The sequence below is a fragment of the Leucoraja erinacea genome, chromosome 13 (assembly GCF_028641065.1).
Source record: "Leucoraja erinacea ecotype New England chromosome 13, Leri_hhj_1, whole genome shotgun sequence".
Classification (NCBI taxonomy): domain Eukaryota; kingdom Metazoa; phylum Chordata; class Chondrichthyes; order Rajiformes; family Rajidae; genus Leucoraja; species Leucoraja erinaceus.
The window spans coordinates 29740647-29757616 of record NC_073389.1 but is presented as its reverse complement, the minus strand read 5'-3'; the positions used below and the strand labels follow the sequence as shown (position 1 = coordinate 29757616).

At 39.3% G+C, this 16970-nt stretch overlaps 1 protein-coding gene across 5 annotated transcripts in view; it reads left to right on the top strand.

Moving 5' to 3' along the window:
- LOC129702787 (succinate--CoA ligase [ADP-forming] subunit beta, mitochondrial-like) overlaps window positions 1-16970 on the top strand; it is a 45393-nt gene that overhangs the window by 12639 nt on the left and 15784 nt on the right. For all 5 annotated transcript variants that reach the window (XR_008724436.1, XR_008724435.1, XM_055644766.1 and 2 more), the window contains exons 4-8: window positions 878-1040; window positions 3570-3698; window positions 6913-7051; window positions 11506-11667; window positions 14674-14816. Coding sequence is in view for 3 of the 5 variants with exons in the window: in XM_055644766.1 (XP_055500741.1) it covers window positions 878-1040; window positions 3570-3698; window positions 6913-7051; window positions 11506-11667; window positions 14674-14816 (736 nt within the window). In the remaining 2 variants the exon portion in view is untranslated. The remainder of the gene's footprint in view (window positions 1-877; window positions 1041-3569; window positions 3699-6912; window positions 7052-11505; window positions 11668-14673; window positions 14817-16970) is intronic.

The following is a 16970-nucleotide window of genomic DNA, read 5'->3' as shown; positions in this document are numbered from 1 at the left end:
CCGTTCTCTGTGATGGAATTTCTTCTTTGGTATAAATATTTTCAAATTGTACTCAGAGAAGACTTATTTTGTTCACCATTGTGTAGACCATATCTCAAATACCCTAAAACAAGCAATAACTCAATTTTGACAACATTGTCAGTTGCTTCCTTTTGTCAAATTAGGGCAGTATAGGCCGATTAGCCTAACTTCAGTGGATGGCAAGATCTTAGAGACCATGATAAAGGATGAGGTTTCTGAGTACTTAGAAGCACATGATAAAATAGGCTGGTCAGCATGGTCTTGTGAAGGGAAATTCTTGCCTGACTAACCTGTTGGAATTCTTTGAGGATGGAAATAGCAGAATAGACACAGGAAAAATTGTGAATATTGTTTACCTGGATTTTCTGAAGCCCTAGGCTCTGGCCTTCTGTTGCTAGCCTTCAACTCGTTAATCAAACTAATGCTTGGAAAGTGATTGGATATTAAAAAAAAATGAAAAGCAGAGTTTGTTGTTAATGTATGAAGCACATTTGCATTTTGGGTTTTTTTCTGAGTTTCCAATCTTGCCTTTCCCAGAGGCCAATGTTAAAGGAAAAAAATAATTGTGGCAGAAATTCTATTTTAAAACGAACTAAAACATTTTTAAGACAAGAAAAGTTTGAAGAAGAGTCTCGACCCAAAAAGTCACCTATTGCCTTTCTCCAGAGTTGCTCCAGTATTTTGTGTCCATCTTTGGTGTAAATCATCATCTGCAGTTCCTTCCTACACATAAAAAGTTGTTCTTATCTTCAGTACCCTACTGAATTAATATCTTACTAATATTGAATACATTTGTGTAATCATCCTATAAATCTTGCAAAGAGAGACGTTAATTTGATGTCTTACTTCTTCCCAGTCCAGAGCAAGCCCGGGATGTTACATCCCAAATGATTGGAAGGAAGTTATTTACCAAACAAACGGGTGCAAAGGGAAGAATATGCAATAAGGTATTGATCTGTGAGCGAAAGTATCCCAGGAAAGAATATTACTTTGCAATAACACTGGAAAGGACATTTCAGGTGAGTTGATTGCCAAGACTATCCGGTGATTTTTTTTTTTTTCCTTGTCGTGATTTATAGCCATCAAGAAATTGTCTATCCAGCCTATGATGGTTTTCAGAGAAGCAGTTCCATCAGCCTCATTCACCCTTCCTTATTTCCCTGTACACTGACAACTTACTCTCTGTCACTCATGCTCATTTGATTATTTTGCCGTTAACCTATGTGTATGCATGGCATTGTTTTAAAATAAAATGAAATCAATAGGTTACACTGTTAGGATTTTATGAAGAGTCCAAGAGGAGGAGATTTTAAGAATTTTGTGCTTACCAGCAAATGCTTAATGTATTGTCGTAGTGTTTTTTTTAATGACAAAGCAGACCAAAAAAAATTGTGAATATTTGGGATTTAAAAAAAAAAATTTTTTGTTAGAAGCAATTGTACAAAAAAAAAGATCGCATTGCAGTTATACAATTTTCGTACAGCTTCAGTTTTAACATTTTATAAACTATTAACTAGATAGGGGAAAAAAAGAGAAATAAAGGAAAGGAAGAAAAGAAAAAAGACAAGGGGAAAAAACAGAACTAGAAAAGGTGAAAAAGAAGCGGAGATATACCCTTCCGTACGCCCGCTCACCCAGCCTACTACTTACTTTCAGTACACCCAGGTCTCGTTGCGCCTTTAATAATCGACTCCAGCTACCGATGTTAGACTAACTAGTCTGTAATTCCCCGTTTTCTCTCTCCCCTTTTTAAAAAGTGGGGTTACATTAGCTACCCTCCAATCCTCAGGAACTACTCCAGAATCTATAGAGTTTTGAAACATTTTTGTAAAGCTAATGTCAGATTAGCACAATTTGGGCAGCACTTCTTACATGATGCATCTACCACTCTCCTGAAATGTCTGTACTTTGGAAGTGAATAAGCAGTGAATTCCATTAATCTCTGCTTTTCTGTCAATAAATGTTGTGCTGGAGGATGAATTGTTGCCAAGTTTAATGTATAATATTGTTGATACTGTAATTTTATATTATACCTGCTCTATTAGCTGCTTTCTGGCCTCGAATTCCAGATTTGTGTGCACGTACCATCAGAAGCTCCTCTGAGCAGAGCTTTTCTGTTATGAATTTCATTCTAGCAACTCGCACAACTATTAATGTTGTAAACAATTGAAATCTACTTGTAGAGCTGTTTGTAGATATATAAATTATTTGCGTCATCTTTGATGTAACCAAATTATTTTGGTGGTTATGTGACTGGACTATTATTCCAGAGGATATGACTTCAACCACCCCGCCCTCATTACAATTTGAGTGTTTTGAATCTGGAAGTAAACAGCGGGTACCTGTAAAAGTAACAATGAAGTTGTACAATTGTGGTTAAAAATCAAATGTTTTCACAAGTTTTTTTGGGGAAGGATAGTTAATTAATAGACAATAGGTGCAGGAGTAGGACATTCGGCCCTTCGAGCCAGCACCGCCATTCAATGTGATCATGGCTGATCATCCCCAATCAGTACCTCGTTCCTGCCTTCTCCCCATATCCCCTGACTCTGCTATTTTTAAGAGCTCTATCTAGCTCTCTCTTGAAAGCATCCAGAGAACCTGCCTCTACCGCCCTCTGAGGCAGAGAATTAGTATTATCTTTGTGCTTTTTCCCAGATAGCAACATGGTTCACACTCAACCTTGCTGGCAAGTGACTTATTAAATCAGTCTGGTTGTGTCAAGTTCCTACATGTAACGCACTTGTGGAATGCAGTTGATCTGGTAAACCCACTATATTGGGGCAAGTAGGGATGGAATAATCCAGAAGTAAAATATTACTGAAGATGGACTTCTGAATTGAAGGACAAAAGGTTGGAAATCAATCACAGCAGATCTGGCAGCATCTGCACAGAGGGAAAAAGACTTAACATTTCAGGCTGGTAATGTACATATCTGAAATGTTAACTATTTTTCCACAAATGCTGCCCGACATGCTGAGTATTCCAATATTTTGCGTTTTAGTAGACTTGAGAATAGATTTGCTGGAATCGCCTTTAAAAAAAATATATTTTTTTCAGGATTTAATGCCCATCCCTAATTGCCCTTGACGTGAATAGCTTGCTAGGCCTATTTCGAGGTAAGTTAAGAGTTGACCACATTGTTGGTCTATCATATGTAGGAAGGAAAGGCAGATTTCATTTCCCAAAGGACATTTGTCAAGCCATTTGGGATGATATTGTCCCTGTTACTCACCCTAGATGTTAATTCTACTATTTATTTCCCCAGCAAAATATAAATGGGGGGATTGGAACTTGACCACAATGCCATTGTATCTAGCAAATTTTGAAGACAAAGTAACAAGGCAGACTGAATAAGTGAAATAACCACTGCTGCTAATTCTGATTGACAAATGCCAGATCGTTAGTGTAGTGCAGCAAGCTGTTCTGGTTATGCTAAGTTCATAGTCCAAATGTAATTCTATGGACTTCCACAGTGACTTTTGTATGTGATAATTATATCTAACTAGAAATGAGGAGATTTCTAACAATAATATTTCTCTCTTTAGGGGCCAGTATTAATAGGCAGTTCTCAGGGCGGGGTTAACATAGAAGATGTAGCAGCTGAAAACCCTGAAGCAATTGTGAAAGAACCTATTGATATAATTGAAGGTGCCAAGAAAGAAAAAGCTGTCAAGGTAAATCACGAAAATTCCAACCATGAAAACTAAATGGAATTAAGGTGGTGTTTTGTATTGTATTTGCCAAGGGCTGCCAAGAAAGAAAAGCTGCTGTCAGGTAACTGATCACGAAATATTCCAACCCCTGCCGCTGAAAACCCCTCAAAAATGGAATTAACTCCCTGGTTTTGGCCTGTTTTTCTGTATGTGTGTTTTTGATGTTTCTTATTTACTGCTTTTCCTACCCTATTCAATAGCAGCACTACATATGTTTAAAAAAAATTACAGTCCTAAGCAGATTATTTTTAAAAAAAATTACAGTCCTAAATTATTTTCAGTGAGATTGATGGAAACTGCACCTTCAACCCATTGTCACCTTTTAATCCTCAAATCCCAATCACAAATGTAAAATAGAAACTGGAGGTGCTGGAATCTTGAGTAACAATCTGTTAGAGAAACTATGGAGCATCTATGGAGGAAATTGGACAGGAGATGTTTTGGGTTGGGACCCTTCTACAGAAACATTTAAGACATTGATATATGATCAAGCAATGTTGGTTTAAAAAGCAAACCTATGTGGTTCTGCTTGTAGAAGGGCTTATTTCTTATATCCTTTGACACGTGAAAATCTTATTTTGTTTTTTGTTTTCAAATTCCAATTTTGTTTTCAAATTTATCGTTTTATTTCGTTCTCCATCCTGAGGGATAACTTTAATTTATAAAAGAATGGAAAAATAAGTAAATAAATTCCTTGGAGCACACAAGGCTGAGGGGTATAGGGTGTAAAAGATCATGAGGGGAATAGATAGGGTGAATCAACAGTCTTTTATCCAGTTTAGGGGACTCATGAACCTGAGGACATTAGATATAGGAGCAGAATTAGGCCATTCAGCCCATTAACTAATCCTGTCGTTAAATCATGGCTGATCTATCTTTTCCTCCCAACTAAATCACCTGCCTTCTCCTCATAACCCTTCACACCCTTACTAATCAAATATCTGTCAATCTGTGCCTTAAAAATACCCAATGACTTGGCTCCACAGCCGTCTGTGGCAATGAATTCCACAGATTCGCCATTTTATGCCTAAAGAAATTCCTCCGCATCACCTTTCTAAAGGTATGTCCTTTTATTCTGAGGCTATGACCTCCTGTCCTAGACTCTCCCGCAGGTGGAAACATCCTCTCTACATCCACTCTATCCAGGCCTTTTATTATTTGGTAAATGTCAATGAGGTGACCCCTCATCCTTCTGAATTCTAGCAAGTACAGGCCTGGTGGCCTGGTGCCTCAAAATGCTCATTGTATGTTAACCTAATCATTCCTGGGATCATTTTCGAAAACTTCCTCTGACCCTCTCCAACTTCAGCACATTCTTCCTCGGATATGACCCCCAAAATGCTCACAAGTTTGTGAGAGGGGAAAGATTTAATAAGAACCCGAGGTGCATGTTTTTTTTCATACAGAGGGTGGTAGTTATATATGGAAGGAGTTGCCAGAGGTGGTGGTTGAGGCAGGTACTATGACAACAACTAAAAGATATTTGGACAGATAACTGGATAAGAAAGGTTTAAAGGGATGTGGGCCAAACACAGGCAGATGGGACTAGTGTAGATGGGGGCATCTTGATCAGCATGGGCAAGATGGTCCAAAGAGCCTGTTTCCATGCTGCATGACTAAATAAATATCAGTGGTAGGTTGGGACACTAGCTCTTTTTGGAAATGATCATTGCAGACACTCCTATGACGTGAGTGTTCCTTGGCAATTATCAGCCCATGACTAATGTTCTTCAGTAGTTCCTGCATGTAGATGTAGACCACTTTGTTTCTGCGGAGCTGTCAGTGGGAATCTAAAGTTATTCAATCAAAGACTATCCCTACATCTGGCTCGAATTGACATTTTTTTCCTTTTATCCTGAGCCCCCAAACAGACGCTATTAAATATGCAATTAAAATGAGGCAACCATGGAACATTTTAGTTTGTAAGATTCTGCTTAGTTATGTTTCCAATTGCTACGGCTGCTCTGGAATTCTTTATGGACACCCATACATATATATGATGGAACTCCCATAATATTATATTAAAAAATTCAACATACATTTTTTTCTTCCTATCAATGGCTGAACTAAAACTTCTCTCTCCACTTCTTGTAATTATTCTTATTGTATCATTGTTCTTATCAATGATCAGCGATGCTTTAGAGCCAATTAAGCTCTTTTAAAATTAGTACTGGTCATCTAGCTATAGGAAGGGTGTGATTAAGCAGGAAAGGGTGCATAAATGATTCACAAGGAAGTTGCTTGGATTGGATGGCTTGAATTATAAGTAGAAACTGGATAGGCTGGGCCTATTTTCCTGGAGCAAAGGAGACTGAGAACTGGAGGAGGTCGAGATGTATAAAATCATGAGGGTTATGATAAGGTGGATGTTTAGTATGTTTCCAAAGGTTGGGCATAAGTTTAAAGTGAGAGGGAAAAGATTTTTCGCACTGAGGGTATCAGTACACTATATGGAATGAGCTGCCAGTCAGGTGTTAGATTGGATAGGGGTGCTTCAGGGTCTGTGTGCTGGGATGTGCCTGAGCGAGGGTTTCAATAGCAGGTATATTTTAAAGGGCTGTTGCCTGCATGCAGATCCCAGCATCAGACTCAATTTTGTCACTTTTAAGCTTTGCTGAAGCAAGCTTTGGATATATTGAAGGTAGACAAAAATGCTGGAGAAACTCAGCGGGTGAGGCAGTATCTATGGAGTGAAGGAAATAGACAACGTTTCGGGTCGAGACCCTTCTTCAGACTTGAGGTTGAGCAACTGCACAAACGGTCTGCTGTCTTGGACCATGTGTGTCTGAGAGAATTGTGTAGAAAAGGCACTGAAACACTGGGTATGTTTGGGGGTCTTCATCTGTCTATCTGTTAAGAAGATCCAGAAACAACATCGCAAATTGAATAATGCTGTGGTTCCCTCTCGCACTAAGCAATTACATTTCCTATGGGCTACTTAGATTTTCATATTAAAATATTCTCTACTGTTGACTTATTTTTCTGAGCTAATCAGATATTTGATCTTTCTGTTCTTGTGGAATAATTTCCAACTACATATCAAAATGAAATATTTAAAAACCTAGTTGAGATCGGCCGAGGTCTCTGGGGAATGCTCCACCTTGTGGTTGATATTGCTGAAAAAGATGTTACAATTTTCGTACTAATTTCTCTATTTAAAATTTTATCTTTCCAGCTAGCAAAGAAAATGGGGTTTCCACCTAATGTCATAGAAGATGCAGCAGAGAACATGATCAAATTATACAATGTGTTTGTTAAATATGATGCCAGTATGTTAGAGATAAATCCTATGGTGGAGGATGCCTCTGGAATTGGTAATGTACACTGAGCCCTTTCTATTTTAATTTTGCTTAATAATGTTTGCCATTAGGTGCTTCAAAGTGCTTACATTTTAGCATCTTTGATTTAAAGATTTAAAATATGGTATTGGTCTTTTTGTGAGGAAAAAATGATAATGTTTGGAAAAGTTGTGGGAAATTATGCCACGTTGAAATGATTTATGCTATGATTTTCTGGCCTTGATTTTCAAATCAGCAAATTGGCACATTTCTCGGCAATTCTGGAAGAATTGACATATGATTTTCTAAACATCATTAACTGCAATCTGCAAGGTCTCATTTCTTGGTGTAGTCTTCCTTTTGCTGCTGCACCTGCCCATCTTCTTGGGTGATAGTGATTCGGTTTTGGACCATTGCATGATGATCCTGGAAACAGAAGCTTGGCTCACCCCGACCATCTTTGTTTGCCTCCATGACATCCATTTTGAGAATTGCTTGACATTCACCCACCATTTTCTCAAATGGTGGGTGAATTATTCAAAACTGTTGTAATGCTGCTGTAATTTTTTCTTTAGTTTATTTTGAATGTTATTGGTTTGAAATATAGGAACAAATGGTGGACACAGAAACTCATCAAATGAAAAAATTGCAGAATCAGCCTGTAATTCAATTAATTTACACAAGGACGTAGTTATAATAGATTGTCATCTTTTGTCATTTGTCTTGTTCTTTGTGATTTTACCATTGTTTGTAATTAACATTTTAATGAATGATTCCCCTAAAGCAAAGTTGACATCACCTTGTAGCAAAGGTTGCGCCACAACAATCAGTGCTTTCCATTTGTTTATTGAAAATCTTCCCATTTGTTTATTTAAAAACAAAAACTGATGCGTTTCGAGAAACCGATTTTCTGGAGTATTTACTTTATTTCTCGTCTTGATCGATAATTGTGGTTTTCATAGAGTCATGAAGTGATACAGTGTAGAAACAGGCCCTTCGGCCCAACTTCCTCACACCAGCTAACATGTTCCAGCTACACTAGTCCCACCTGCCTGCGTTTGGTCCATATCCCTCCAAACCTGTCCTATCCATGTACCTGTCGTAACTGTTTCGTAAATGCTGGGATAGTCCCCGTGTCAACTACCGCCTCTGGCAGCTTGTTCCATACACCGATCACCCTTTGTGTAAAAAAGTTACCCCTTAAATTCCTACTAAATCTTTTCCCTTTCACCTTAAGCCTATGTCCTCTGGTCATCGATTCACCTATGTGAATTAGATCTATTCCTCTCATGATTTTAAACACCTCTATAACATCACCCCTCATCCTCCTCTGCTTCAAGGAATAGTTCCAGCCTGCTCAACCTCTCCCAATAAATATAATCCTGGCAACATCCTCGTAAACCTTCCCTGTACCCTTTCCAGCTTGACAACATCTTTCCTATAGCATGATGCCCTGAACTGAACATAATACTCTAAATGCGGCCTCACCAACGTCTTGTACAACTGCAACGTGGCCTCCCGAATTCTAGACTCAATACTCTGGCTGATGAAGGCCAAAAAGCCTGAGGCCTTGTTGACCACCTTGCCTACCTGCGACTCGACATTCAAGGAACCATGCACCTGCACTCCTAGATCCCTCTGGTCTACAACACTCCCCAGAGCCCTACCATTCAATGTGTAGGTCATGCCCATGTTAGACTTCCCAAAATTCAACACCTTACATTTCTCTGTATTAAATTCCATCAACCATTCCTCAACCCACCTGGCCAATCGATCAAGATCCTGCTTCAATTTTTCACAACCATCTTCAGTATCTACAAAACCACCCACTTTTGTATTATCTGCAAACTTCCTAATCTAGCCATGTATGTTCTTATCCAAATCATTGATATAGATTACAAACAGGAACGGGCCCATCACTGAACCCTGAGGCACACCACTAGTCACTGGCCTCCAGTCTGAGAAGCAACCTTATGCCATCACCCTTCTGCCTCCTTCCATGAAGATTATATTCTATCCATTATCCTTGGATCCCATGCGATCTAACCTTCCAGAGCAGCCAACCATGCTGAACCTTGTCGTATGCTTCGTTGAAGTCCATATATACATCTACAGCTCTGCCCTCATCGCCCTTTTTTGTCATATCTTCAAAACCTCAATCAGATTTATGAGACACGACCTCCCACGATCAAAGCCGTGCTAAATTCTAATGTGTTATTCAAATGATATCTGGAAAATTTAGCAGTGGACTCTTGAATCTTCGTAAATTTGTTAATAGCCACAAGCACGCACAGCACAAAACTGCTTAGTGTTGCTTAAAGAGTAAAGTTGTTACCATCACCAGCTTTTTTTTCAGTTGGCCTAGCCTGTTGGCTGTAATTTACTGTTTGATACTTATGCAATGCAGTCAATTTTTAATAATTTAATGTTTAATCACTGTTAGTTTTAACCAACAGTAGAGGGAGAGGGGAAGGTTGTGGATTTGTTAGACAGCAACCCAAACTCAATGTTTTTGAAAGCAGCTGATGAAAAGGAGATTATTGACATTGTTAGTAGTTGTAAGAATAAAAGGTCTACAGACTGGAATGACATTGATATGGCTTTAATCAAGGTAGTCATTGGTGTAATTGTAAAACCCTTAACTTATATTTGCAATTTATCTTTCAAAACTGGTGTATTTCCATGTAAAATGAAAACTGTCAAAGTCATCCCACTAAACAAAGTTGGAGACAGAAATCAAATTACAAATTACAGGCCGGTGTCGTTACTCTCTCAGTTCTCAAAAATATTAGAAAAACTGTATGCAAGTAGATTAAATAACTTTATCGAGAAGCACAAATTGCTAGTTGATACTCAATATGGATTCAGGTCAAACAGATCGACATCCATGGCATTAATGGAGTTAATTGAAGACATTACCAGTTCTATAGATAACAAAAAATATGCAGCGGGTGTATTTATAGTTTTGAAAAAAGCATTTGATACAATTGATCATCATTTGCTAATCAAAAAACTGGAAAAGTATGGAATCAGAAGGGTTGTACTAGAGTGGATGAGAAGCTACATAAGTAAAATACATCAGTTTGTGCAAATAGGGGACTGCAAATCAACATGCTTAGAAATAACTTGTGGAGTCCCACAGGGGTCGGTTTTGGGCCCCAAATTATTTATTTTGTATATTAATGATATATGTAGGGTGTCAAACCTCTTGAAATTTGTGTTATTTGCAGATGACACTAATATTTTCTATGATGGGGATAATTTGCAGCAGCTTTTGGAGGTGGTCACAGCAGAAATTAGTAAACTAAAAACATGGTTTGATTTGAATAAATTATCATTAAATTTAAACAAAACCAAACTTATGCTGTTTGGAACACGCAAAATAAATACACAAGTAAAAGTAATGATAAATAATGTTGAAATAGAAAGAGCGTATGAAAATAAATTTCTGGGTGTGATTCTTGATCACAAAATCTGCTGGAAACCCCATATAAAACATGTGAGAGCAAAAGTAGCACGGATTATTGGAGTGATGGGGAAAGGAAGGCATGTTTTGAATGAGAGAGCACTGTATATTCTGTACAGCTCACTTGTGTTACCGTATTTAAATTACTGTGTGGAAGTATGGGGCAACACCTACAAAACCACCTTACAATCACTAAGCACACTACAAAAAAGAGCTATTCGTATAGTAAACAATGTAGGATATCATGAACACACCAATATACTGTATTTAAAATTACACACCTTAAAGATTAAGGATCTGGTAGAATTTAAGACTGCACAAATAATTTATGAAGCAAAAAATAAACTGCTACCTGTAAACATACAAAAACTGTTCAAAGACAGAGAGGGGGTTATAACTTTAGAGGGAAACTAAACTTGAAACAGCATTATGCTCGGACCAATTTAAAAAGTATGTGTATTTCCATTTGTGGGGTGGTTTTGTGGAATGGTCTTGACGAAACGATTAAACAAAGTATGAATATAATGCAATTTTAAAAAATGTACAAAAGATATATCTTTGAAAAGTACAATAATGAGGAAGGAGAATGTAAATCTCACAGATGTTAATGGTGCTTGTTCTTTTTGTTCTTTTCTTTTTTTGTTCTTTTTTTCTTAATAGCTTGATTGGAGTAGTTTTATTTGAATTGTCTGTTTAGTTTATTTTATTGAATTTTGCATTTGTTAATGGTGAAGAATGGGGGTAGGACTTGACAAGCATAGGCTTCTTCCTATCCCTTTTCGAACGAGTCTAATGTGTATTATGTTGAAATTGGCTTTTGATTTTTTAATTTATGTATGTACATATATGTTATGTATGTGTGTATATGTATGTATGTATATATGTACATGTATGTATGTGCGTATGTATGTATATATATAATTTTCCTTTTATTTATTCATTTTCATCTTTTCTGTTCTTTTTTTTTTTAATCGTTCAAAATAAAGATATCATTCATTCATTCATTGCCACTTTTTGCTTCTAGTAATGTGCATTGATGCAAAAATCACCTTTGATTCTAATGCTGCCTTCCGGCAGAAGGATATTTTTGCCCAGAGGGACTGGAGTCAAGAAGATGAACAGGACAAGCAAGCAGCCACAGCAGATCTTAATTACATTGGATTGGATGGAAATATTGGTTGTTTGGGTAAGTTGTGATTTGAACACATAATTAGCATTTTTCATGCAAATGTTTGGAATGAAAATTGCCTGTCACAGTCACGTAACATGCTTCACATTCAACTTTAAATGTAAACCAATTCCAAACTGTTTGTACGGAAGTGTGCAGAGTTATTTTTTCATGGCTTGATTTAGTGTTGGTTTGCCACTTTTCCAACTATGGTATATTGCCTACATTCCCAGACTCCAAGCACAAATTCCCTCCTTTATCTTTCTACCATCTCCCTGGTTATCCTCCTATTTTTAATTTGGTATAAAAAGCTTTAATTGGACTAGCCAAATCCATTTTGTGGCTCCTTTGTGCCCTTCTATTTGCCTGCGTGACTTCTTTCCACCTTTTTTATATTCCTCAATTGCCCTGTTTGATTCCAACCTCTTAAACCATGCATGTGGTTCATTTTTCCTTTTGACTAAATGTACGGCCTCTTTGACCCTCAAAGATCCCCTTACTTTTGCCATCCTTATCCCCCCCCCTTACTGGAACATGGGGTTCAGAACATTCATCAACTGGCCTGCGTCCTGGACAGATGTTCAGAGATGCGCACACCGAGGAAGTTGAAGTTGTTGACTCTCTCCACCACTGACCCGTTGATGAAGACGGCTTTGTGGAACAATGAGTTCTTTGGTTTTACTGGCGTTGAGAGCAAGGTTGTTATTCGGGCACCATTCAATCAAATGATCGTTCGCCCTCATACTCTGACTCATCATTATCCATAATTCGGAACCTTATTGACCTTCTGCCAATATGCCACCTCGCCTTTTGCAATGGCTTCCTCTCGGGTTCACTTCTACAGAATGTAATTGTGGTTCGGTACTCCTTCAAATCTACACAATAAATTACTCGGAAGTATCCATGTATGTATTCAGTTTGGAATCTCTGAGTGGCAGGAGCGGATTAATTTGTTGATTTAAATCTGTGCATTGTATCTTCATGACCTGGGTGAGATGCACTAATTCTGTATGGATCAAGGAGAAACCCTGGAGCCCTCAGCTTTGTATTAATTTGGATCAATGTTCATCCAAATATTTTGCCTTGATTAAGATTTCCCCTTACTGAAAAAATATCTTGAACCTATCATTGAAATATTTCAACCTTTAAACCGTTTGATCTGATTATCTTCACTTTCTTTCCTGTACTGGAGTGAGTTTGTGCAACCTGTTCTAACGATTGTAGACAAAAATTCTGGAGAAACTCAGCGGGTGAGGCTGAAGTCTTCAGTCTGAAGAAGGGTCTCGACCCGAAACGTTGCCTATTTCCTTCGCTCCATAGATGCTGCCTCACCCACTGAGTTTCTTCAGCATTTTTGTCTACCTTCGATTTTCCAGCATCTACAGTTCCTTCTTAAACACAGTTCTAACGATTCTCTGGAATCCCTACTGCAAATATCTTAAAGGACAAATAGTTAAACAACTAAATGTTCAGCAGTTATCCAGATTGAGTCTGATAACAAGCTAATGTTCTGTGAAACAATTTTGGTTGCATAAAGTGAATGATTTGTACAGTGTAAGTATTACTGGATTAATTAGAACAGTACTTTGCATTGACTGTATTATGGATTAGCAGGATTGAATGTTCTCGTCCTGTGAATTTTGCATTCTATGAATTTAGCAATTGTATGTCACACTAAATTATACTGGATTTATGAAGCAAAATTGGTGGTGGAATCCTTGTTTCAAATTGTGAATTTGTACTATGATTTTGAAAATTAGAAAAGTAAAAGATGTCTGAAGTAAAATTGAAACATGGGGAAGAAAGGTAAATCATGTCTGACGAATCTTATAGAATTTTTCGAGGATGTAACTAGTAGAGTGAATAAGGGAGAACCAGTGGATGTTACATCTGGACTTTCAGAAGGCTTTCGACAAGGTCCCACATAAGAGATTAGTATACATACTTAAAGCACATGGTATTGGGGGTTCAGTATTGATGTGGATAGAGAACTGGCTGGCAGACAGGAAGCAAAGAGTAGGAGTAAACGGGTCCTTTTCAGAATGGCAGGCAGTGACCAGTGGGGTACCCCAAGGCTCAGTGCTGGGACCCCAGCTATTTACAATATATATTAATGATTTGTACAAGGGAATTGAATGCAACATTTCCAAGTTTGCGGATGACACGAAGCTAGGGGGCAGTGTTAGCTGTGAAGAGGATGCTAGGAGGCTGCAAGGTGACTTGGATAGGTTGGGTGAGTGGGAAAATGCACGGCAAATGCAGTATAATGTGGATAAATGTGAGGCCACACCTGGAGTATTGCGTACAGTTTTGGTCTCCTAATCTCAGGAAAGACATTCTTGCCATAGAGGGAGTACAGAGAAGGTTCACCAGACTGATTCCTGGGATGTCAGGACTTTCATATGAAGAAAGACTGGATAGACTCGGCTTGTACTCGTTAGAATTTAGAAGATTGAGGGGGGGATCTTATAGAAACTTACAAAATTCTTAAGGGGTTGGACAGGCTACATGCAGGAAGATTGTTCCCGATGTTGGGGAAGTCCAGATCAAGGGGTCACAGTTTAAGGATAAGGGGGAAATCTTTTAGGACCAAGATGAGAAAAACATTTTTCACACAGAGAGTGGTGAATTTCTGGAATTCTCTGCCACAGAAGGTAGTTGAGGCCAGTTCATTAGCTATATTTAAGAGGGAGTTAGATGTGGCTAAAGGGATCAAGGGGTATGGAGAGAAGGCAGGTACGGGATACTGAGTTGGATGATCAGCCATGATCATATTGAATGGCGGTGCAGGCTCGAAGGGCTGAATGGCCTACTCCTGCACCTAATTTCTATGTTTCTAAGAAGAGAATACCTTGATTTTAAGAAAGAACAATAAGGTGGGAGAGTATGTTGGCATTAAGTAGTTTATTTTATTTCCATGACTGATGTTTCTTTTTTTGGGGGGAGAATTTTTTTGCAAGCCTTTTCTGTTTAATTTGTCAAATGGGATAGTAAGATATAATTGGTGGGTGTTATATTTTGCAGTAAATGGTGCAGGTCTGGCTATGGCTACAATGGATATCATCAAGCTTCACGGAGGTACGCCTGCCAACTTTCTGGATGTAGGTGGTGGAGCCACATCTCAGCAAGTGACAGAGGCGTTTAAACTAATTACTTCAAACAAAAATGTAAGTGGAGGTGACAATCACCCTTTATTACTCTCTTTTGTTAATTGTTTGAATTTAGCCAGGAACTTCATTGATTTAAATACTTTCCACGGGGAACCAAACATTTATTTCAGTCTGAAGAAGAGTCCCAACCTGAGATGTCACCTATCCATGTTCTCCAGAGATGCTGCCTATCCTGCTGAGGTACTCCAGCAATTTGTGTCAGTAATTATTTCCAATTTGCAGGTCTCTGAACGAGGGAAAGTATCCAGCCTGCAAGTGCTCACAAAAGTGATGTTGGAGTGTGAAACCTATTTGTAATATTTAACTTGTGCTCCTCTCTGCACTTCCACATAAACTTGGCTGCAGTGTTGTCTTATTTCTTAACCAATTTTAGGGTAGCTGGCAAGAATGGTCCATCCAGTGAATACATCCACTATAAACCCACTGGATGACTTCCCTCTAGGCTATCTAGACATCACTTCTTACCACCCTGCTTCCTGGGTTACAGGACTCCATCCCGATGTACTCGGACAATTCCTCCTTTAAAACCGAGATGTCTATGCACGCATCTGGTCTCAGGATGAGGTAGTTCCACACCAGGGCATCGGGGAAGATGTCCTTATTACGGGATACTTTGGATGATCAGATGAACGGGGCGGTGCAGGCTCCCCCTCCCTGCACCTACTATAGATTCTATGAAGCTCACCAGGGTCTCTTCAATACCCACACAACACTGCTCTCTCTTCCCATCCCCCCCCTACGGAACAAGGGCAGAGTCCCCCTGGTCCTCACCTTCCACCCCGCTAGCCGTCACATACAACAAATAGTCCTCCGCATTTTCGCCGCCTCCAACTTGACCCCACCACTCGCCACATCTTTCCATCTACCCCCCTGTTTGCTTTCCGCAAAGACCGCTCCCTCCGTAACTCCCTGGTCAATTCTTCCCTTCCCTCCCGCACCACCCCCTCCACGGGCACTTTCGGTTGCAACCGCAGGAGATGCTACACTTGCCGCTTTACCTCCCCCCTCGACTCCATTCAATGATCCAAGCAGTAGTTCCAGGTGCGACAGAGGTTCACCTGCACCTCCTCCAACCTCATTTATTGCATCCGCTGCTCTAGATGTCAGCTGATCTACATCGGTGAGACCAAGCGTGGGCTTGGCGATCGTTTCGCCGAACACCTCCACTCGGTCCGCATTCACCAACCTGATCTCCCTGTGGCTCAGCACTTCAACTCCCCTTCCCATTCTGAATCCGACCTTTCTGTCCTGGGCCTCCTCCATGGCCAGAGTGAGCACCACTGGAAATTGGAGGAGCAGCACCTCGTATTCCGCTTGGGCAGTCTGCACCCCAGCGGCTTGAACATTGACCTCCAATTTCCAGTGGCCCTTGCTGTCTCCTCCCCTTCTCAGCTCGCCCTCAACCCTCGGGCTCCTCCTCTTTCTTTCTTCTTCCCGTCCCCTCTCACCCTGCATCAGTCTGAAGAAGAGTTTTGGCCCGAAACATTGCCTATTTCCTTTGCTCCATAAATGCTGCCGCACCCAGTGAGTTTCTCCAGCACTTTTGTCTACCTTGGAATTCTTTTAATGTCTTGCGGCAACTCAACACAAATGCCAAGCTGTTATAATCTGATAACTTTACTGCTGTGTGTTATAAATTGACTTTAAATATTTGCCATGCTTTGAAATAATTAATTGAATGGTAATGGATGAGCTGTAAAACCAACTACAATTAAATCTTGGGGTTGGTGTTTCTTAATGGAAATCTTGTTTTTTATTGTTCAAAGTATTTTGCTTGCTCCATTTTTTTTTACACAAAATGATTGAAGATGTACGGTAATGATAGTTTTCTGATATGCACAAACAGTTTGATAACTTTCTTTAGATAGAAACATTGTGCATGTTCAGTAATAGTTCATAAGAATGAAGATTATATTCCTGCAATTTTCTTCCTAATACCCATGACTTGCGGTTTGCTACAGTGGAAAAGAGGTGGTTGTCACCTTTAGCACTTCAATGTTCCAATTTTGTCAGAACTGTGGGATAGATTATACATTTCACTTAATGTTAGAATAGCACCCCAAGCTTAATTACATATGTAGCCGACGGTAGAAGAGCTCAGCAAGGCCATTGACAGCCTGGCCTCAGGCAAGGCCCCAGGCAGCGATGGGA